The sequence below is a fragment of the Taeniopygia guttata genome, chromosome 9, assembly GCF_048771995.1.
Source record: "Taeniopygia guttata chromosome 9, bTaeGut7.mat, whole genome shotgun sequence".
NCBI classification, from domain to species: Eukaryota; Metazoa; Chordata; class Aves; order Passeriformes; family Estrildidae; genus Taeniopygia; species Taeniopygia guttata.
The window spans coordinates 3,337,227-3,359,749 of record NC_133034.1 but is presented as its reverse complement, the minus strand read 5'-3'; the positions used below and the strand labels follow the sequence as shown (position 1 = coordinate 3,359,749).

At 50.0% G+C, this 22,523-nt stretch overlaps 1 protein-coding gene across 1 annotated transcript; it reads right to left on the bottom strand.

The window, feature by feature from the left end:
• Positions 1-175: 175 nt before the first annotated feature.
• On the bottom strand, positions 176-11,703 carry LOC121470454 (TOG array regulator of axonemal microtubules protein 2-like). The gene is made up of 11 exons (XM_041718223.2): positions 11,699-11,703; positions 11,186-11,232; positions 10,236-10,324; positions 9,111-9,261; positions 7,871-8,041; positions 5,630-5,762; positions 5,038-5,143; positions 4,234-4,469; positions 2,573-2,725; positions 1,300-1,417; positions 176-343 (listed from the first exon to the last, which is right to left on the bottom strand). The coding sequence occupies exons 1-11, from the start codon at positions 11,701-11,703 to the stop codon at positions 176-178; spliced, it is 1,377 nt and encodes a 458-aa protein (XP_041574157.2).
• Positions 11,704-22,523: the final 10,820 nt, after the last annotated feature.

Sequence of the window (22,523 nt, the reverse complement as noted above, 5' to 3'; positions counted from 1 at the left end):
GTAACATTCTCACACTGCTCACTCAGGAAAACCAAGGATGAGATGCATCTGATCTATCTTCAGATGGCTTCCAAGGCACACTGGTCACATTGCTTTGTGGGGAAAGAGAGACACTACTTCCAAGTTTAAATGCCTCCTCATATGGGAGGTGTGTGTCTTATAAAAAGGAAACACATCATTCTGGAGAAGTCATGTGCTTTGTCACATCTAACAAAAGTGCTCCCATCTGACAAAAGTACCGATTGCAAGAAGGCAATGTGGCCTGGGGCTTCTTTGAGCCGTCGCTCCCCTTTTTCGCCAGGTTCTTCACAGATGGCCGTTCAGCCTTCTGGTTTTCCATCCCCTACAAAGACATCAAGAAACTCATGAATCTTTAGAATATAAAATTGGAAATTCCCTGGTTAGAACACAAGTTAGAACCAGGACCACTGCTACCAAGCCTTAGGGAAACATTTCCTAACTTACAGAAATAAATGGACCAGAGATTCAGTGATGCCAACTCTTTGTTTACAATAGCCCAAGGCAGGTTATGGGTGCTATCATGCAGCAGTGAGAGCAGTCTAAAATCCCAAATTCATTGGTCTCGAGCATAAATGGGAATAATGCAAACTGGTAGGCAACGAGTGTTCTCAATGGAAGCAGCAGATTTGGACTCTTTGGGGATTGGCCCACTGTGTTGGAAGTTGATTTGGTTCAACACTTACTCTCCCTGCTCCTGCACAAAGGCACACTCCCCTCTCAAATGTAGATAAAAAGAATAAAATCCCCCCCCAAACAAACAAATTATTTCCCACTGGATGCTGTTGAATTCACCAAGCCTCTTCCAGCTCCACAGGGCTTGACAGCAGGGCAGTATTCCCAAAAGACAGACAGTAATTGCAGTAATCAGGATTGACTTGGACATCTTTTGTATATTTGGAAATGTTCTTGGCACCACTACTTCCGGTGTCTTTTGCAAAGACACTGTTATCCTCAGAAGCACTATTCTCACTTAACTGCTTTACTGGGGGCAGAGCAGGGAGAGCGCCGTGGGGCCTTACCCTTGGATGTGAACCCATTTTCTCCTCTTTCCCTTTCCCCTTTGTGATATTCAAAGAATTCAAAACCCCACTTTTTCCCTAATAATATCAGTTCCTCTGTGGTCTGCAGATGAACAGGCTGGGGATTAACAGCTCATTCCCAGGAGCAAAATGATGCAGCAGAAGAGGAATGAGGTAAAGTCACATCGGGTATGTTGGATCTCATATTAGCAGTGGCAATACTTGCACAAAGGAGACACTGCTCCTGCCAAGCGCTTACTTTCTTCTTAATTCTTGTCAGGATATCTTCCAGGTCATGGGTGGAAAGAGATTGTTCCAAAAGCTTTTTCAATTTTGGATTATTCAGCAGCATCTTCACCATCTCCTGTCCATAATGCCTAAGGAAGGAAGGAAGGAATTGAAAAGTGAACAAAGGAAGAGTGTTAACAGAAGCAGCTGATAGCTTAAACTGATCAGGTGCAATCCTTGCAAGAGAAGGCATTAGCTACTCAGCAAAGAGGGAGATTTACTTCACTTGACACTGCACAGTGTTGTCAGCTGAACACAAGGGACAAGAGGAGAATGTGGGGCCACAGAAAAATACCATTTCACTCGGAAACTGTGGGTGTGCTTCTGTGGGATCAAAGGATCCCAGGGAACAGGCAAAACACATCTGCTTCGTTGTCAGAGCCTATTAGCAGTCCTGCTGCCATTGCACAATAATTTGCCTTTCTTTCACTGGCAGGGAAGCCAGAACAAAACACCTCATGCTTGCTTTGGATTATTCTATACTATATAGAATAATCAGGGGCAGGGGCAGATGGTTGCTCTGGTGTCCTTGGCAGCTATTAATGGCAATTTCATCATCAAAGTAAGGGGATTTTGGTGGTTTGGGTTGATTTTGCCACTAGGAAACCACAGATTTCTTCAAGAAGAAATTTGGAGGTCACTGAGCCACAGATGACAGCATTCTACCAAGCTGCAGAAGTAGTTTAGAAAGACTGAATACATAGGCTAAAGACCTCTGAGATATTTCTAGGGAAGTCTTAAGTTAATGTGAAATAGATGTTTGGGATCCTTCAGTGATGAACATTAGCCAACACGTTGGCTTTATCGTCTGCACCGAAGGCCAATCAAAACTTTTTGACTGGCTAATCGGAGCTCTTTGGATTCAGTAAAGAATCCTTCAAGTCACAGGAAGTTGGCAGTGCTCCTTCTTGGTGGCCAAGCTCAGGTTACCCACTACAGTCATTTCCCCAGGCAATCCAGAGCAGTGGTCACAGCACCAAGGCTGACAGAGATCAAGAAGTGTTTGGACAATGCTCTCAGGCACATGGAGTAACTCTTGGGGTGTCCTGCACACAACCAGCAGCTGGACCTGATGACCCTGATGGGTCCTTTCAAACTCAGCATATTCCATGGTTCTCTGACCCTTATCCACACTGTGAGGTAACTTAATGTTGCCTTTAGTTTCCACTCCTTTGTAGTTTTACCTTTTACAGCCAGACACAAAACCATGTTCCCGTTTTAGGAGGTGAAATGAAGATCATTACCTTGTGTCCTGGTGACAGTCCTGAGCAAGTGTCCCTGCCACGTGGGCCAGTGTCTCAGCCCTGGCTGTGCCTGCCAGCTTCGTGACTCCAATTCTCTGCACCAAGGACAGGAGGAGCTCGGCCGCGCACTTCCGCACCTGGACGTAGCGGCTCCTGGGAAGAAGAGAGCAAACGCTGGGCACAGGGAGAAGGAGCAAGAGCAGCACAGGCCTTGGCCAGAGCCTGCTCCCTGTCCTTGCTGGGGGAACGAGGCCTGGCTTCTCCCTGCAACTTCAGACACCTGTAGAAGCTTCTGTCCTCAGATAAACACAAAGCTAGCATTGTACAGAAGGACTGCCTGCAAGGAAGAGGGAGGAATTCAGTCTCCCTGCACTATCTGATACTCCATTTCTTTCCCAGTATTTACTCTGAGAAAGATTAAAGGAATTGAATACATATGAATTATTTAGAAATTAAGGACAATTCATGCTGACCCATCAGACGGCCCCCACTGCACAGAGCTGCAGCAGGATGAGGCTCTTTCCACCCATTCATCCCCAAATCTGCAGACCTTTGGAAAAAAACAGCTGCAGGAAAAACACGCTGTAGGGCGGAAAGTTGCCAATATCCAGCAATGCAGCCTCTGTCTTTTGTAAAGATTGGCAAGGGATACAGCTGAGTGTTTTGACCCTATTCCAAAGCTGAGGAAAGGGTGGCAGGCATTTTAGCCAGGTTGTCCTGTTCTAGAGACTGTCTCTTGGGACCTATCAGGCCCAGCACCAACACTTAAGGCAGCATTTGCTTCAGCTGTCCCATTGCACTCAGCCTGTGAAGGTGCCTGTAAATTGATTCATCATCTCAAGGCTTACCTGAAACATCAGTTTGAATTGAAAGTACAGCTCTTAGGCCAGGACAGTCCTACAAGCCTCCTTTTGGCAGGAGCTGCACCTGCTGTGCAGGCTGTGCCACACCCAGCACATTCTCCCCCATGTGCTGCACGCCCCAGCAAGTACCCTCCGTATTTCTCACGTTAATTGCATCATGAGGATACGTGGTTTTTCCCAGCGCTGCAAAATACCCAACAGCGCTGACAGCTGCAATTGCAATTGTCCCTCTTCCAAAAAAAGCACAAGGCTTTCCCCTTGGCCTTTGCAGGCACTTTCACTTCCCCAGCGGTCACCACGTCTAGGAAAATCTGACAGGCTGGGAGAACTCCAGGAAGCAGCAGGAAGCTGAGTCAGAGGAACTTTAGACTGGATATCAGGAAAAGGTTTTTCCCCCAGAGGGTGGTTGGGCATTGGAACAGGCTCCCCAGGGCAGTGGTGACAGCATCAAGCCTGACAGAGTCAAAGAAGCATTTGGACAACAATCTCAGGCACTTGGTGTGACCCTTGGGCTGTTCTGTGCAAGGCCAGGAGCTGGACTCAATGGTCCTGATGGGCCCCTTCCAACTGCCCCTATTCTACAGTTCTGTGATTCTGAGAGCAAAGAGGCTGCAGGAGGGCAGAAATAGGTGACAAGGGGAAAGAAATGAGGCTGATAAGAGAATCAAGTCCCTGAGTTCACAGAAGATGCAGGATACAGGACCCTTCCCTCCCACCATTCCCAGTCTCTCTCTCTCACCCCTTCCCCCACCCACACAGGAGAAGGTGAAGAATATCACTAAAAGAAGAAGAACCTACTTGACTCCCTTGTCCATGAGAACAGTCATTGCTCGGGCAGGAGTCACCTTCTCTACCATGATCCCCAGAGCCTGACAGGCTGCCTTCTGAACAAACTCTGGGGAGTTCCACACCATGTGGAGAAGGACCGGAGCAACCTCATCCACCTCGGAATCCATGTCCTTCCTCAAGAGTGCAAACAGCTCTCCCAGAGTGACGATTGCAGAGCAAGACAGCTTTGACCGGAGGCTGGTCACCTGGGGAAGTCATGAGGGGAAACATAAGAATCACCTTGAAAAGAAAACCAGTTGCCTTAGACAAAACTCCCGGGAAATCACAACACCTCCCACTTTGTCCAGAGGAGCAAAAAAGCACAGTAAGAGCAGAAGAGCCCAAGCACAGAAAGGTACTTACTCTGGCACCAAATTCTGCCCTCAGACCTGCTTACTGCAGGCATAAAAAATATATTTCACTGAAATGTGCTACTTGACCCTTCTCTAATATCAACTGCTTTGATTTTAGGGCCTCTTGTTTGAAAAAGAAAGAAGCAAATTAATGCAAGGGCTGCTTTCAAACCATAAAGGCACAAGTCATAAAGATAAAAGACTCGGGTGCTCCTGTTCAAAAAAGCAACACCTCTAGCTGAAGCACTCAGACAGGAAACAGAGAACACAGGCTCAGGTCTACAGACTAATTTGCAGTGTTGAATTACAGCTTGGGCAGAGAAGGCACACCCTAAGCACACAGGGAGATGAGCAAGCACATACCTACTCTACACTCTACCGTGTATGAAGTGTGCGGGACAGTTCAGAACAATGTTCTCACCTCGCTGGTAACTGCCAAGCAAATCTCACGAAGTCGACAAAGCAGGACTTCTGAATGGGACTCAGCCAGCTGTTTGATGATGCAGAGTCCCTTCTCCTTCTTCTCCCTGAAAGGCAAGTACCAAAAAGATTGATTTTTCTCTACCCAAGAGCTAGGCAGCACCCTCTGAAACGACCAGGCTGGCAGCTCAGTCAAACCACTGGGAGCAGAGAGGAATCTTCCTCAGTCCCACTGGGCCAGTGGCCCAAGGCACCCAAGCCTGCACTCAAAACTGCTGCCATCCTGCTTCTCCCTTCAGCCAGCAAATCATCTCGTTCCAGGGCTTTCTCTCTTCCCTCAAGATTTCCTCTGCAGCCCCGTGGAGCAGCAGGCAAAGCGAGGAAACAGCACGGACCTGCTGCAGCTGGAGCACTGCTGCAGAGCAAGGCCGAGAAAAGGCTGCTCTCAAATCTTTATCTTCTCACTGCTCTGCAGTGGTTTCACCAGTGCCCTTTGGCCCTCTGGGCTCTTGGGGCTCAGAGGCAGCAGCAAGACACGCGTCTAACCTACCTTAGTGCTAAGAGGGACGCAGAGTGAACGGGGCCTTTCTTACCAGTCATCGCTGCCGAGCAAGGACAGTGCCTCCTGCAAGGACTGCTGTGGGTCTGCAAAAGCCGCGTCCTTCTGCCCAGTCCCACGGCGCGGCTGCTCTCGGCGCTGGGCACCAGCGGCCATCTCCGAGGTCACTGTAAGGACAGGGTCGGCCATGGGCGCTGCAGCCCCGGGCGGGGCACCCCGCCATGGAGCGGCCTGCAGCCATCTCCCAGCCAGGGCTCCACGGGCACACACGGGCACTGGGGCAGAGGCTTCCCTGCTGTCGGGCACCTTGGGCTCCTTGCTTTCCCCCAGCCTCCCCGGCTGGGCACAGCTCCAGGCTAAACCTGCCCATGGCCCCGCAGCGCCAGCTCCGAGTGCCACAGGTGCCACAGCCAGCGGCAGTTCCTGCGGCCGCAGAGCTCCCGCTCCCTGCCAGACAGGGCCGGCAGCAGGACTGGCCGGCCAGGAGGGAGCCCCTCAGGTGCCTCTCTTGTCTCAGCGCCCTGATTTCCCCCAGCCCTGAGGATGGGGCACTCTGCAACTCCCTGAGGAGAGACCTGCAGCTGCCTGGCCACAGCACCGAGCCAAGCCTGAACAACCCAGCCCTGCTGGGCCCGGCTCAATCCCCACGGAGCAGCTACCAGGGAACAGCCACACCTGACCCTTCCACCTGACAGCGCCTCTGCGTCCACTGACCTCAAATATCCTAGACAGCAGGCAGCTGAGTGCACATACATTTAGCCTGCTATTGGGAAGGGAGTCATTTATGGATTTTGTTCTTTTCCGAGCATCATGAACCTTTACTCTTTCAGAGGTACACACTGGCTGTATTTCAAAGATGCTGAGGTGAAATTTATTTGTCATCAAATGGATGTGTTTGCATACTGTGCAATGCCTAAGCTTTCTCTTGCCATTTCCAGTCTAGATGGTTGATAAAAAAGCCTTCCAAATGAAAACTGGGGAAAAAAGAATGCAAATACCGATGCAAATTGTTGGCAGATGCACTCTCTTGATAAAAAGTTGTCCTGGGTTTGCCTTAATTGAATTTTTTGGTAAGGAAAACAAATTTACAAGGTATGAGGAAAATCAGATGATAAATGCATTTCTTATGAAACCCATTTGTCATCAAAAGCACTGTCAATCAAAAATTTCATGTCGTACACTAAAAAGCTTTTTTTTTAATGTGTAGATGAATACATTTGAGCTGTCTTTTTAGACATGTTGGAGTATAAATATTGCACAGAATCTTGACAAACTACTCTAGACTGTGTAGGGTTTTTGGCTACCTTGCATGTTCTCACAAAGTACAGAGGGACCATAACATCAAAAATATTCAGACAGGAGCTAATCTGGGTGTCACTGACACCCAGCCACTGACATCAGTGATGGCCCTGCAGAAGCATGTAGACACACACATCTAGAGTCACTATGGATGGAGAGCCACGTCCGGCTAGTTCTGGTCAATTCTGAACATGGAAGCAGCATCACTAGAAAAGAGCATTCCAAATATCATTCCTAGCTCCCTTCTTCTTATCTCACCCTACTTGGGATCACAGTACAGCAGGCTACCCACAAAGGAGAGACAAGAGCCACCAGGGACTATCTGCTGGGTGTTTCCTGCAGGCAGCCAACAGCCTGGGAGCAGCAGGCAGCCCCTCGTGCCTGTCATCTGCTGCACACAGCCGCTGTGTTTGCTGGGTGGCACAGGAGGCACTGCTTGTTCCCTCCTGGCATTGCAGCCCGTGGGATGGTGGCAGCGAGGAGCCATCGGGCACTTCTGGGAGCAGCAGCACGACTGCACCGAGCCGCTGATGGCCGTGCAGAGCCAGCCCTTGCTGGGAGAGCAGAAAAGCTGGCTGCAGAACTGGACAGCAGCACAGGCAGAGGGCCCAGATGGTGAGTGCACAACTGATCCTGGTGGTTCTCGGAGGTGCATGGTGAGCACACCCTGGCAGACTGCCCTGCAGCTCATCCCTGCAGGCACAGCAGCCTCCTGGCACCAGTTACCGAGATGGGCAAAAGGCAGAGCTTAGGCCTTTACCACGATTTCATTCAGCTCAACTTTCCAATGGATTTCTAGAACCAACTGCTACAGTACGACCAAGCTGGAGTAACTCCAAAGTAGATTTGATGTTCAATCTCAGGAACGGCTATGAACCTGAGGTCCCAGCTGTGCTGGCTGAGGCAGGAGGCAGTTTGTGCTCCTTGTGCAAGGTAAAACCCGTGCAGGGAAAAAGCTGCCACGGAGCAGGCTTACCTGTGGAGTTGCGTGGGAAGCTGCCATCCCCATGCATGGTGGACGTACTGGGCAGTAAGGGCACGTTGTCCTGCTTCCTCACAACCTGCTTCTTCAAGTCACTACCAGGGTGTTTTCTCTGCCCACTAGCAGCTGTGCCATCGACAGGTGGTAGCCTAAAGCCTGCAGGGACTAAAAAGGAGCTTGTAAGTGGAGGGTGCTGGGCAGGGTGACAATGGAAAGCGCCAGGAAACTTGCCGGAGGTGGGTAACATCTCTGTTACCCCAAAGAACTTCAAGAATAACAATGGCACATTAACAGTGGACAGTGATCACAGAATCACAGAATATCAGAAGAGTTTGGGTTGGAAGGCACCTTTAAGCACCATCTAGTCCAACTCCTATGAGCAGGGACATCTTCATCTAGATCAGAGCCCCATGTGAACTGGCCTTGAACACCTTCAAGGATGAACCAACAACAGCTTCTCTGGGCAAACCCTTCCAGCTTTTCATCCCCTTTAATTTTAAAAAAAATTCTCCCTAATATATAATCTAAATCTACCTTCTTCTAGCTTAAAACCAAACTGCAGTGATGCTTCCCCTAAGAAACAAGGAAGACCCAGTATTGCTTTGCTGCTGTTTTCCTGTTCCAGAGGCTGTCAGGGGAAGTTTCCAAAAGAAAGTGCAGATAGCCTTGCGTGCTGCCTCCTGAGGGCCCTGCTGCCGCCCTCGGGGCAGCGCTCCCAGCCCTGCAGTCAGAGCCCTGGGCCGGGATTCAGTCGGGAATGCTGCTTGCTCCTGGGGCTACAAGAGCAGCACTGGCTGGGGGCTTCAGCACAGCTCAGCAGTGCCAGCTCCTCAGCAGGGAGCGGCAGGAGGAGGAGCTCTGGTGTTTTCATCAGAAGGAGCTGGACTTTGTTTCTTCCAGGTTGCAGCCTGGTTGAAAAGCATTCTTTTGGACTTGCCTTCCCTGGAGGCTGCTCTCCAGGAGAGAGTCTGAAGCCCCAGTGTAGTTTGCAAGACAGAATTTTCTACTCTGAAAGACTTCAGAGGTGAAGGTGGGAAGCTGATATTCTGTTACTGACTCAGCGAGGCCATGGGCAAGACACTTCATGCTTCTGTATTTTTCTTTGGGAAACAGAAATAAATCCTATGCAAGCTTCCACCCAAATGCAAGCCAAACAGCCTCCCAGTCTGATTGCAACACTGTGCAAAGGGCAAGCAAGTGGTCAGAAAGGACCACAAGTGTAGCCACCACTTACTTGCTTCAGCTGCATCCCCAGGCTCAACTGGCTGAGGAGGAAGTAGCAAGGATGTTTGATTTAGTCTCCTTCTCTCCAACTCTTTCTTCAAAAGCTCCATTTTCTTCCGCTCCAAGCTCTTTTGAGCCAACTTGCAGAGTGCAGGACGGATCTAGGTGCAATGGAAATACATCACAGACTGTAAGCAGAGACACACAAACCAAACACATCATCTCATCAGGAGCACAGAGTCCACAGAGTGCCACAGGCTTCAGTGCAGCTCCATAGACATTCCAATAGTTTCAGAGGAAGGTCTCCCATCCTCACCCTGGCAATTACACACAGTGAGGTGAAACACTTCAGTGCCATAACCTTCTACTGCTGCCACTGCAACCTCTGTCAGGAAGGCCTGCTTGAAGCATGAAAGTCATAGGAGTGCCCCAAGGCAGATGAAGAGCTCACATGGCCAGTGAGCAGGCAGTTCAGTTCCTACAGGCCATGGCAGGAGAATAAACACCATGTGCAATACCCCGGAAGGAGGGGTAATGAGCTGCTGCTTAACACTCATGGCCAGGAATTGCAGCTGTTTCTCCCTTCCTGCCTTCTGAAGGACTCGGCTCTGAAGGGCTCTGGAGGACTTGGGCTCTGAGACCGCGAGACCAAAAGGAGGATTCATGTGAAAACAAGTTGCAGAAACACTGATGTTCATGAGCAGAAAACTTGAGAAGGAGAGGGCTGTGAGATGCAGCCACAAAGGTATCCTGGAAAAGTCAAACTCTCCCATTTTATTTTGCAGCCTTGCTTACACTCAACATTAGAACCTTTGCTTCTCTGCTTCGGAGGATGCACTTTTCCCACGTTCACTGATGGGTAGTTTGCTCTGCCACTCAGAACTTCTCTAAAAGAGCCTTTGCACATAAAGAATGCTTCTGGCATGACCTTAGCACCATCCCCAAACCAGTGACCCTGGTTGGCACCACAGGAAATAGCCAAGCAATTGCTCTGTAGCTGTCCAATAGATTCCCAAGATAATCCCCATCCCCATCTCCCAAGGGGTGGAAGATGATGATTTCCAGTGACATTTTGGGCCAAGCACTAAAGAGCCACTGGAAAGGAAGTCTGCTCATCCCTGTGCTCACCCCTTACCTTTCCAGAGCTGTCCCTCAGGTCACTGTCACTCATAAAACCAGGACTGGTGGGATGATCCAGCTCCTTGGCCTGGCTCACTGGGAGGCCTGGTAATGGAAGCAAAGGTTCATGTAAATCACTGGAAGACTTCAAGCCCCCAAAAACATAATTGTGGGCAACAGGCAAGACAGGTTCCAGACTGCAGAGCTTTCATAAAACACAGAGATTGGGATTGAGAGCAGCAAGGTACATATGCCTCGAGTGTCATGGAAGATTTAAACTTGAAAGCATTGGCTGACCCAGATGCAGCAGAGACTGCATTTTGTCTGGCACAATTCCACTTGTAAGGGATCAGGAAAGGCAGGGAGGGAGGACAAGGCAGAAGGCATCTCCTCCCCCAGCCTCAGCCTGCCACTCTGACACAGACAGAGAGAGCCGGGGAAGAGATTTCCAAAGGACTTTCTGTCCTAGGAGGTTTCCCTATTTCTGCCAGTGCAAAACCAGGCAATGTCCATGAACCTTCTTCACTCCTCAAAGTCTTCAGCTCAGAAAGTGCCCCAGGGAAAGGTTTTCTGCTTCAAGGGCAGGAGGAAGGAGTGGGAACATTTGTTATTTCATGCTAAATTCCTTCCTTTGCTCTACTAATTTTGAATCTAGAAAGGCTGCAGGGAGAGAAAAGCCATGTGCAGCATAGAGAAGATGTTTCCTTTTCCTGCACTGCATTTCCTGGGCCCCAAGGTACCATTCCAGCTCCTGCCACTCAACACTTCACACTGGAGGAATTTTCACTGCACCACCAGAGAACACTCCCGGTGACTGCGCTTTGGGAGAGTCCACTGAGCCCGTCAGGGAATTGAAAGGAACTTTAAGGAATGTTCAAAAGAATGGGCTTGAACCAAGCTTTCCAAATGTCACCTCATGGTCCAGATTCCAATGGTCATTTCAGGACAGACATGCCCTGTACCTACCTGCATGGTCAGAGCTCTTCTCTTGGCTACTGCTGCTGGGTCTTGGCCTGGAGGAAAAGGAGGACAAAGGAACAAATGAGGAGGTAGAAAGAGAAGGGAGGGAATGAGTGTGCCATGAAAGGAGGCAAACCTTCTTAGCATGGTCACAGATGAAGGAGGAAAGGCAACACATAAAGATGCACATAAAGATGCAAGGCTGATTAATTTTAATTAAGCTTTCAGTCGCTGTTGTCGCACTGAACTGGCCACGCTCTGGGTGAAATAATAGCCAAGCCCAGCAGAGGACCCATCTTGAGGTGCTTTGAAGCCCTGCCTCGTCTTCCCCACCACCACCTCTGCTCTTGGGCCATTGCTGTTGGGTTTGACATTGTGCTGGCCCTTCATAGATGGGCAAAATGCTGAATACACAGAGGTCTGCCTAAATACATGGGACAGCTAACAGTGCAAAATAACAACATGTGATGCGAAGAGTGAGCTGAACAGCCCCCTGGAGCAGCAGACACCTTGGCTTACCTCATCTCCTGGGACTCCTGGAAATCCAGCTGGAGAGAGCTTTGCACAGACCCTGCAGCACTGCCAACAGGGAGACTTCCTGCCTTGTGTATTGGGGGGAGCAGAGGTAGTCCCAGTGACCCCTTCTTCACTTCTCCCCCAGGGGTATACAGCAAGGAAGCCTGGAAAGAGTAGACCACAGTGCTCAGATCAAGCATCCAGCCTTGCCCCCATTCATGCCTCAGGACATTTAGCCATGCTATTAGGTGACACCTGGCAGGAAAGGACAAGTCAGACTGATGGGGCAACTTGGCCCAGGATGGGGAATGCAAAGGGAACTGCTGAGGGAGAGACTATGTCACACATTTGACACCTCTCTCCTCACACTCACTCAGTCTGCAAGTGTGGCTACATTTAACATGTGTGGCAACAAGAAGTTCTGGGTGCCACTGGCTCCACTGGCATTTTTGGATGGCACAGGAGTGGGTTTAGATCACTGATCTCTCCCTGCTCCTAAAGGTACCTAACAGGCACTGCTGATCTCCAGACAAGTCCCCACAAAGCCATTTTGCAGGATGTCAAACCCTGCTTTTCTCAAGCCCCTCATTGCTTCTGCTGCTGCCCTTCCCTCCTACAGTTCCCCAGCAGCCTTTGAGCCCAGATGCTGCTGAGCTCTCAGGGTGCTCGCTGCTCTCCAGCTCCCACACTTCCATCATCTCAGGCTCACTGGCATTTAGGGAGTTCAGCAGAGCTCCCTGTCCTGCAGCTCTCTGCAAGGTCTCAGCCTGCCCAAGTTCTTCCAGGCCTCCATGCCATGGCCAGGAAGGGAGGTGAAGGCAGCAGGGGCAGACTCACACCCATCCTGAGCATCCCATAATTTCTGGCCAAGCTAAAGTGCCAAATCAGGACCACTCCAAACCTCAGTGAAAGGTCAATTCCTGTCAGGGTAAAGGTCTCAGAGCCCTGCCAACAGCACAGAAACTGAAAATTTACCACACAGGACTATGCTTGGTCTCCTTACCTTATGTCCTTTTCCATCTGAAATCAGTCCCTGTTGTTTTCTACTCTCCTCATCCCAGCTGATGACATTTTTCCCCTTCTCCTGCTCTCCGCTGGAGACCTGGCTTGGCTTGGTAGAAGGAGAGCTCTTTGGGATGGGAAGCTTGGAGGGAAGGAGCACCAAGGGACTTGCCGGGGAAAACCTCTTGGCAAGAGGGTAGCCAGTCAGGCCTGCAGAGTGGAGACACAAAATATAACAGAGGCCACAATGCAAACCTAAAACATCTGGAACTCCAGACTTCATGGGACACATTTCCTGGCATCTTCCAAACAGCATGGAGAGGAATGTTTCCTTTTTCCTGCACTGCATTTCCTGGGCCTCAAGGTACCATTCCAGCTCCTGCCACTCAACACTTCACACTGGAGGAATTTTCACTGCACCACCAGAGAACACTCCCGGTGACTGCGCTTTGGGAGAGTCCACTGAGCCCGTCAGGGAATTGAAAGGAATTTTAAGGAATGTTCAAAAGAATGGGCTTGAACCAAGCTTTCCAAATGTCACCTCATGGTCCAGATTCCAATGGTCATTTCAGGACAGACATGCCCTGTACCTACCTGCATGGTCAGAGCTCTTCTCTTGGCTACTGCTGCTGGGTCTTGGCCTGGAGGAAATGGAGGACAAAGGAACAAATGAGGAGGTAGAAAGAGAAGGGAGGGAATGAGTGTGCCATGAAAGGAGGCAAACCTTCTTAGCATGGTCACAGATGAAGAAGGAAAGGCAACACATAAAGATGCACAACAAGATGCAAGGCTGATTAATTGTCATTAAGCTTTCAGCTGCTGTTGTCGCACTGAACTGGCCACGCTCTGGGTGAAATAATAGCCAAGCCCAGCAGAGGACCCATCTTGAGGTGCTTTGAAGCCCTGCCTCGTCTTCCCCACCACCACCTCTGCTCTTGGGCCATTGCTGTTGGGTTTGACATTGTGCTGGCCCTTCATAGATGGGCAAAATGCTGAATACACAGAGGTCTGCCTAAATACATGGGACAGCTAACAGTGCAAAATAACAACATGTGATGCGAAGAGTGAGCTGAACAGCCCCCTGGAGCAGCAGACACCTTGGCTTACCTCATCTCCTGGGACTCCTGGAAATCCAGCTGGAGAGAGCTTTGCACAGACCCTGCAGCACTGCCAACAGGGAGACTTCCTGCCTTGCGTATTGGGGGGAGCAGAGGTAGTCCCAGTGACCCCTTCTTCACTTCTCCCCCAGGGGTATACAGCAAGGAAGCCTGGAAAGAGTAGACCACAGTGCTCAGATCAAGCATCCAGCCTTGCCCCCATTCATGCCTCAGGACATTTAGCCATGCTATTAGGTGACACCTGGCAGGAAAGGACAAGTCAGACTGATGGGGCAACTTGGCCCAGGATGGGGAATGCAAAGGCAACTGCTGAGGGAGAGACTATGTCACACATTTGACACCTCTCTCCTCACACTCACTCAGTCTGCAAGTGTGGCTACATTTAAGATGTGTGGCATCAAGAAGTTCTGGGTGCCACTGGCTCCACTGGCATTTTTGGATGGCACAGGAGTGGGTTTAGATCACTGATCTCTCCCTGCTCCTAAAGGTACCTAACAGGCAGTGCTGATCTCCAGACAAGAACCCACAAAGCCATTTTGCAGGATGTCAAACGCTGCTTTTCTCAAGCCCCTCATTGCTTCTGCTGCTGCCCTTCCCTCCTACAGTTCCCCAGCAGCCTTTGAGCCCAGATGCTGCTGAGCTCTCAGGGTGCTCGCTGCTCTCCAGCTCCCACACTTCCATCATCTCAGGCTCACTGGCATTTAGGAAGTTCAGCAGAGCTCCCTGTCCTGCAGCTCTCTGCAAGGTCTCAGCCTGCCCAAGTTCTTCCAGGCCTCCATGCCATGGCCAGGAAGGGAGGTGAAGGCAGCAGGGGCAGACTCACACCCATCCTGAGCATCCCATAATTTCTGGCCAAGCTAAAGTGCCAAATCAGGACCACTCCAAACCTCAGTGAAAGGGTCAGTTCCTGTCAGGGTAAAGGTCTCAGAGCCCTGCCAACAGCACAGAAACTGAAAATTTACCACACTGGACTATGCTTGGTCTCCTTACCTTATGTTCTTTTCCATCTGAAATCAGTCCCTGTTGTTTTCTACTCTCCTCATCCCAGCTGATGACATTTTTCCCCTTCTGCTCTCCGCTGGAAACCTGGCTTGGCTTGGTAGAAGGAGAGCTCTTTGGGATGGGAAGCTTGGAGGGAAGGAGCATCAAGGGACTCGCCGGGGAAAACCTCTTGGCAAGAGGGTAGCCAGTCAGGCCTGCAGAGTGGAGACACAAAATATAACAGAGGCCACAATGCAAACCTAAAACATCTGGAACTCCAGATTTCATGGGACACATTTCCTGGAATCTTCTAAACAGCATGGAGAGGAATGTTTCCTTTTCCTGCACTGCATTTCCTGGGCCCCAAGGTACCATTCCAGCTCCTGCCACTCAACACTTCACACTGGAGGAATTTTCACTGCACCACCAGAGAACACTCCCGGTGACTGCGCTTTGGGAGAGTCCACTGAGCCCATCAGGGAATTGAAAGGAACTTTAAGGAATGCTCAAAAGAATGGGCTTGAACCAAGCTTTCCAAATGTCACCTCATGGTCCAGATTCCAATGGTCATTTTAGGACATTCATGCCCTGTACCTACCTGCATGGTCAGAGCTCTTCTCTTGGCTACTGCTGCTGGGTCTTGGCCTGGAGGAAATGGAGGACAAAGGAACAAATGAGGAGGTAGAAAGAGAAGGGAGGGAATGAGTGTGCCATGAAAGGAGGCAAACCTTCTTAGCATGGTCACAGATGAAGGAGGAAAGGCAACACATAAAGATGCACAAGAAGATGCAAAGCTGATTAATTTTAATTAGGCTTTCAGTTGCTGTAGTCACACAGAACTAGCCAAGCTCTGGTTGAAACACAGCAGGCCTTCTTTAGCTTGCATCAGAACGCCCCTACTCTGCTCACTCTCCTTTTGGAGCCACGTGGCTCCTACAGCCTCTCTGAAGCAGCCAGAGCTGCTGAGCTGAGACACGAGTCTGTATGCAGGGCAGCAACTTTTGTACTGCTGCCAAAGCTTGATTTTGCCTGCTCGTGCTACCCCAGTGACAGCCTTGTGCTACATGTGGTGAGAGCACTGCTGTCTCCTGAGAATGATATTACACCTCCTGGCTCTTTCCAGAACAAAATAGCTCTTTCCAACTAGCTGCTAGGGAAGAATACTCAGATTGCACGTTCAAAGCCCTACCAAAGATTATCAATTGGAATGATAATTCTGTGGCTTCCTCTTTATTATTATCATCACTCAGATCAGCTGGACAGCTACATATTATCACACATATCCAAGCCATTATCTTTCCATCAGGTAATGTCCTGTAACTCTTCTTTAGCACCTTGCCATCTTTGATCTTAAGCCCAGAACAAAATATGAATCATTAAGTAGATTTTAAATCTATACCCTAAAACTTATCTGGGATCTCATTTCACAATGGAGGCCGAGAAACAGAGAAATGACACCTGATGTTTACAGAAAACAGCACCTGAATTTGCAAACACTGCTCCAGTAGCCAATATTTGCCCAAGCCTATTCTCATGGTTGCAGAATTTAAGACTCACAGATCACAACACTCAAAGGCCTGCAGGATCCAGACCCATGCAAAACACTTCCAAAAGGCAGCACAAACATTTCAGAGGGAATCTGTAGCAAAGCCCAGCAGAGGGACTGTGCTGAGGTGCTTTGAAGCCCTGCCTCGTCTTCCCCACCATCACCTCTGCTCTTGGGCCATTGGTGTTGGGTTTGACATCGTGCTGACCCATCACAGATGGGCAAAATGCTGAATACACAGAGGTCTGCCTAAATACATGGGACACTTTGGAAAACCACGGCATGAGATGAGAAGAGTGAGCTGAACAGCCCCCTGGAGCAGCAGACACCTTGGCTTACCTCATCTCCTGGGACTCCTGGAAATCCAGCGGGAGAGAGCTTTGCACAGACCCTGCAGCACTGCCAACAGGGAGACTTCCTGCCTTGCGTATTGGGGGGAACAAAGGTGGTGCCAGTGACCTCTTCTTCAAATCCCCTTCTGTGGAGTGCACCAAGGAAGCCTGGAAAGAATAGAGCAGATGCTCAGATCAAGCATCCAGCCTTGCCCCCATTCATGCCTCAAGACATTTAGATATGTTTTCAACTGAGACATGGCAGGAAACAACAGTCAAACTCATGGAGCAGCTTGGCCCAGGATGGGGAATGCAAAGGGAACTGCTGAGGGAGAGACCATGTCATACATTTGACACCTCTCTCCTCACGCTCACTCCTCTGCAACAGTGGCTGCATTCCACGCAGGCATCCACATGTTGGACATCAAGATGTTCTGAGACATAGAGATAGTCCACAGATACATGTAGGAGACTAAATGGAGAAGGATTTCTTTTCCAGAGTGGACAATTTTAGCTGCTCTGACTACTAGTTGGTGTTTTCTCTGCCATAACACAGAGGAGGAACCACGACACAGCCCAGAAACCATTCCAAGACCTCTCCTGTTACTGACACATGCTGAGGACATGAAGTCTGCACTTCACACCCACTGCAAAGGCAGCCTGAAGTGCAGTGTCCAGCTGAGCTCTTCCTTGGCTCAGCTGCTTCCCTGGGCTCACACCACAGGAAAAGGTCTCCAAGTTCTGCCTACAGCACTTTACAGAAAATCTACCATACAAGATTTATCTTGGCCTCCATACCTTACAACTTATTCCATCTGAGCTCAGCTCCTGGCTTATTCTTCTGGTATCTGTGTAGCCAGTGCTAGTTTGGCTTTTCTCTTTCTCTTCATTATACGTCTTTCTTGGCTTGATGGAAGAAGATCTCTCTGGGATGGGAGGCAAGGGCTTGGAGGGAAGCAGTGGTGAGGGACTTGCCAGGGAAAACCTCTTGGCAATAGTGTAGCCAGTCAGGCCTGCAAAGTGAAGACACAAAATATAACAGAGGCTGCAGTGCAAACCTAAAGCATCTGGAGCTCCAGATTGCATGGCACACATTTCCTGGAAACTTCTAAAGAGCTGCACAGGGAAGCATGCTCCTGCTGGCAGCCCCTGGAGCAGGCCAGGGGAAAGCCCTGACCCACTGGCACAGGGCTGCCACAGGAACAGCCTGGCCTCTGGGCTGCCCTGGGACAGCAGGAGCCCAGAGCCCTGTGCTTCCCAGGAATGGCTCAGCTGCACATGCACCCTCCTGCTCCTCTCCCTGCCCCACGGCTGAGCAGCCCTACAGCTCCAGGGGCTCTGGCAGAGCACAGCTCATTGCAGGGCACATGCAGGGCACAGCTGTTCCCTGGCAATGTGCACAGGCTCTCTGGGCTGCCACAAGAGCCTTCCTCCCACCAGAGAGCGGCCCAGCTCCCCCCTCACCTCTGTGTGAGGCTGAGCCATGCTCGGCCTTCCCCTTGTCCTCCCCGGCAGTGACCCTGGGGCCAGCGCTGCTCGGTGGCCTCTGCTGAGGCTCCTGGGCCAAGGCCCCCTGAGCCGGCCGGGGGCCGAGACCTCCATTGCCAAGGCCGCGCTTCGGCACATGAGTCTCCAGGCCCAACGGCTCAGGGAGTTTCCTTGGGAACAGAGGCATCCCAGGGCCTGTCTTACACTGAGAGCTCTTTTCCTTCGTCCTCTGGGTTTTTGGTATAGACTCTGAACAACCTGTAGACCAGGTACAAGAGAAGAACTGAGTTCATTGAACTCACGCCTTTACAGACAGCCCTTCTAATGGGTGAGGAATTCAAAGTGTATTTTAGTTACTGAAAAGCTTGGTTGTTTTTTTATTTTTCATGAAACTAGCAGCAGCTTAATTTCTCTGAACAATATGGAGCTGGCAAGCCAAGACAGAAGGGTTCTACTACTTCATATGTTGCCCCTTGCCTCCCCCTACTACAGGATGCCTTTCCTTCCAAACACTTGGAACTTCACCATGATCTCTAGCATCTGACACTGGCAAGGAAGTCATTGTTTCCAAAAGTAGTTTTCAAGGCCTTTGTATCTGTATATCACTCAATTCTAGGTCGGGTTGTGCAGTTTTGGGAGTTTTTATATTACTCTTTACATGAAAGGAAGTGCTGGGACACAAACAATGGCCCCATATGTTAGATGCAATAGAAGCTTTGCTCTCTCCATTAGATGTGCCCAGTATTCTGTGACCTGGTATTTGTAGGGAACAAAGTGGTCATCCAAAAGTTCCACTTTTGCACTACTAACTTGTTACTGGGGTTTATTCTCTGTGTTCTTTTAAACAGAGACAGCCAAACCCAACATAAACATGACCTGCCTCAAAACATTTCTGATCTTGGCTAATACTGACAATTCCAAATTTCCTTAAAGGAAATTGCAGAGAGCAGGTCATTCTTAAATACTCTCCAACAGACCTGTCAGAACTAAAAGAACTAATCATTTACATGGCTACACAGAGGAGAAAATCATATGGCAGCCAAGCAGCACGAGAGGAATGCCTGTCTTAAGCCTGGATTCCTTCACCCAGTAGAGTGCTTGGGTCAGTAATAAATGTGAGACAGGTAAGGATTAATGACACAAGTCATTTCCAGTCCAGAAAAAAAGGTACCTTACTTAGTGAGCAATACTTCTCCACAGCTGCATTAGGCATTCCAGCTGCATATCAGCAATAAAGGAGTCATTACAAAGGGGCCATGCCCAGGATTTAGCAGAATTAACCCTGAGACCAGGGGATCTGATCCCTTTTTCTGCACCAGCAGAATTATTTCTTCAAGTCTCACCTCCCCGATCATTGCAGGCCCAGAGATAGCAAAGGAACAACAAGAGTGTCATGGAAGATTTCAAGTTGAAAGCATTGGCTGACCCAGATGCACCAGAGACCGCATTTTGTCTGGCACAATTCCACTTGTCAGGGACCAGGCAAGGCAGGGAGGGAGGACAAGGCAGAAGGCATCTCCTCCCCCAGCCTCAGCCTGCCACTTTGACACAGACAGAGAGAGCCGGGGAAGAGATTTCCAAAGGAATTCTGTCCTAGGAGTTTTCCCTATTTCTGCCAGTGCAAAACCAGGCAATGTCCATGAACCTCCTTCACTCCTCAAAGGCTTCAGCTCAGAAAGTGCCCCTGGAAAAGGTTTTCTGCTTCAAGGGCAGGAGGAAGGAGTGGGAACATTTGTTATTTCATGCTAAATTCCTTCCTTTGCTCTACTAATTTTGACTCTAGAAAGGCTGCAGGGAGAGAAAAGCCATGTGAAGCATGGAGAGGAATGTTTCCTTTTCCTGCACTGCATTTCCTGGGCACCAAGTTACCATTCCAGCTCCTGCCACTCAACACTTCACACTGGAGGAATTTTCACTGCACCACCAGAGAACACTCCCGGTGACTGCGCTTTGGGAGAGTCCACTGAGCCCGTCAGGGAATTGAAAGGAACTTTAAGGAATGTTCAAAAGAATGGGCTTGAACCAAGCTTTCCAAATGTCACCTCATGGTCCAGATTCCAATGGTCATTTCAGGACAGACATGCCCTGTACCTACCTGCATGGTCAGAGCTCTTCTCTTGGCTACTGCTGCTGGGTCTTGGCCTGGAGGAAATGGAGCACAAAGGAACAAATGAGGAGGTAGAAAGAGAAGGGAGGCAATGAGTGTGCCATGAAAGGAGGCAAACCTTCTTAGCATGGTCACAGATGAAGGAGGAAAGGCAACACATAAAGATGCACAACAAGATGCAAGGCTGATTAATTGTCATTAAGCTTTCAGTCGCTGTTGTCGCACAGAACTGGCCACGCTCTGGGTGAAATAATAGCCAAGCCCAGCAGAGGACCCATCTTGAGGTGCTTTGAAGCCCTGCCTCGTCTTCCCCACCACCACCTCTGCTCTTGGGCCATTGCTGTTGGGTTTGACATTGTGCTGGCCCTTCATAGATGGGCAAAATGCTGAATACACAGAGGTCTGCCTAAATACATGGGACAGCTAACAGTGCAAAATAACAACATGTGATGCGAAGAGTGAGCTGAACAGCCCCCTGGAGCAGCAGACACCTTGGCTTACCTCATCTCCTGGGACTCCTGGAAATCCAGCTGGAGAGAGCTTTGCACAGACCCTGCAGCACTGCCAACAGGGAGACTTCCTGCCTTGCGTATTGGGGGGAGCAGAGGTAGTCCCAGTGACCCCTTCTTCACTTCTCCCCCAGGGGTATACAGCAAGGAAGCCTGGAAAGAGTAGACCACAGTGCTCAGATCAAGCATCCAGCCTTGCCCCCATTCATGCCTCAGGACATTTAGCCATGCTATTAGGTGACACCTGGCAGGAAAGGACAAGTCAGACTGATGGGGCAACTTGGCCCAGGATGGGCAATGCAAAGGGAACTGCTGAGGGAGAGACTATGTCACACATTTGACACCTCTCTCCTCACACTCACTCAGTCTGCAAGTGTGGCTACATTTAAAACTGCCATCCACATGTGTGGCATCAAGAAGTTCTGGGTGCCACTGGCTCCACTGGCATTTTTGGATGGCACAGGAGTGGGTTTAGATCACTGATCTCTCCCTGCTCCTAAAGGTACCTAACAGGCAGTGCTGATCTCCAGACAAGTCCCCACAAAGCCATTTTGCAGGATGTCAAACCCTGCTTTTCTCAAGCCCCTCATTGCTTCTGCTGCTGCCCTTCCCTCCTACAGTTCCCCAGCAGCCTTTGAGCCCAGATGCTGCTGAGCTCTCAGGGTGCTCGCTGCTCTCCAGCTCCCACACTTCCATCATCTCAGGCTCACTGGCATTTAGGGAGTTCAGCAGAGCTCCCTGTCCTGCAGCTCTCTGCAAGGTCTCAGCCTGCCCAAGTTCTTCCAGGCCTCCATGCCATGGCCAGGAAGGGAGGTGAAGGCAGCAGGGGCAGACTCACACCCATCCTGAGCATCCCATAATTTCTGGCCAAGCTAAAGTGCCAAATCAGGACCACTCCAAACCTCAGTGAAAGGGTCAGTTCCTGTCAGGGTAAAGGTCTCAGAGCCCTGCCAACAGCACAGAAACTGAAAATTTACCACACAGGACTATGCTTGGTCTCCTTACCTTATGTCCTTTTCCATCTGAAATCAGTCCCTGTGGTTTTCTACTCTCCTCAACCCAGCTGATGACATTTTTCCCCTTCTCCTGCTCTCCGCTGGAGACCTGGCTTGGCTTGGTAGAAGGAGAGCTCTTTGGGATGGGAAGCTTGGAGGGAAGGAGCATCAAGGGACTTGCCGGAGAAAACCTCTTGGCAAGAGGGTAGCCAGTCAGGCCTGCAGAGTGGAGACACAAAATATAACAGAGGCCACAATGCAAACCTAAAACATCCAGAGCTCCAGATTTCATGGGACACATTTCCTGGAATCTTCTAAACAGCATAGAGAGGAATGTTTCCTTTTCCTGCACTGCATTTCCTGGGCCCCAAGGTACCATTCCAGCTCCTGCCACTCAACACTTCACACTGGAGGAATTTTCACTGCACCACCAGAGAACACTCCCGGTGACTGCGCTTTGGGAGAGTCCACTGAGCCCGTCAGGGAATTGAAAGGAACTTTAAGGAATGTTCAAAAGAATGGGCTTGAACCAAGCTTTCCAAATGTCACCTCATGGTCCAGATTCCAATGGTCATTTCAGGACAGACATGCCCTGTACCTACCTGCATGGTCAGAGCTCTTCTCTTGGCTACTGCTGCTGGGTCTTGGCCTGGAGGAAATGGAGGACAAAGGAACAAATGAGGAGGTAGAAAGAGAAGGGAGGCAATGAGTGTGCCATGAAAGGAGGCAAACCTTCTTAGCATGGTCACA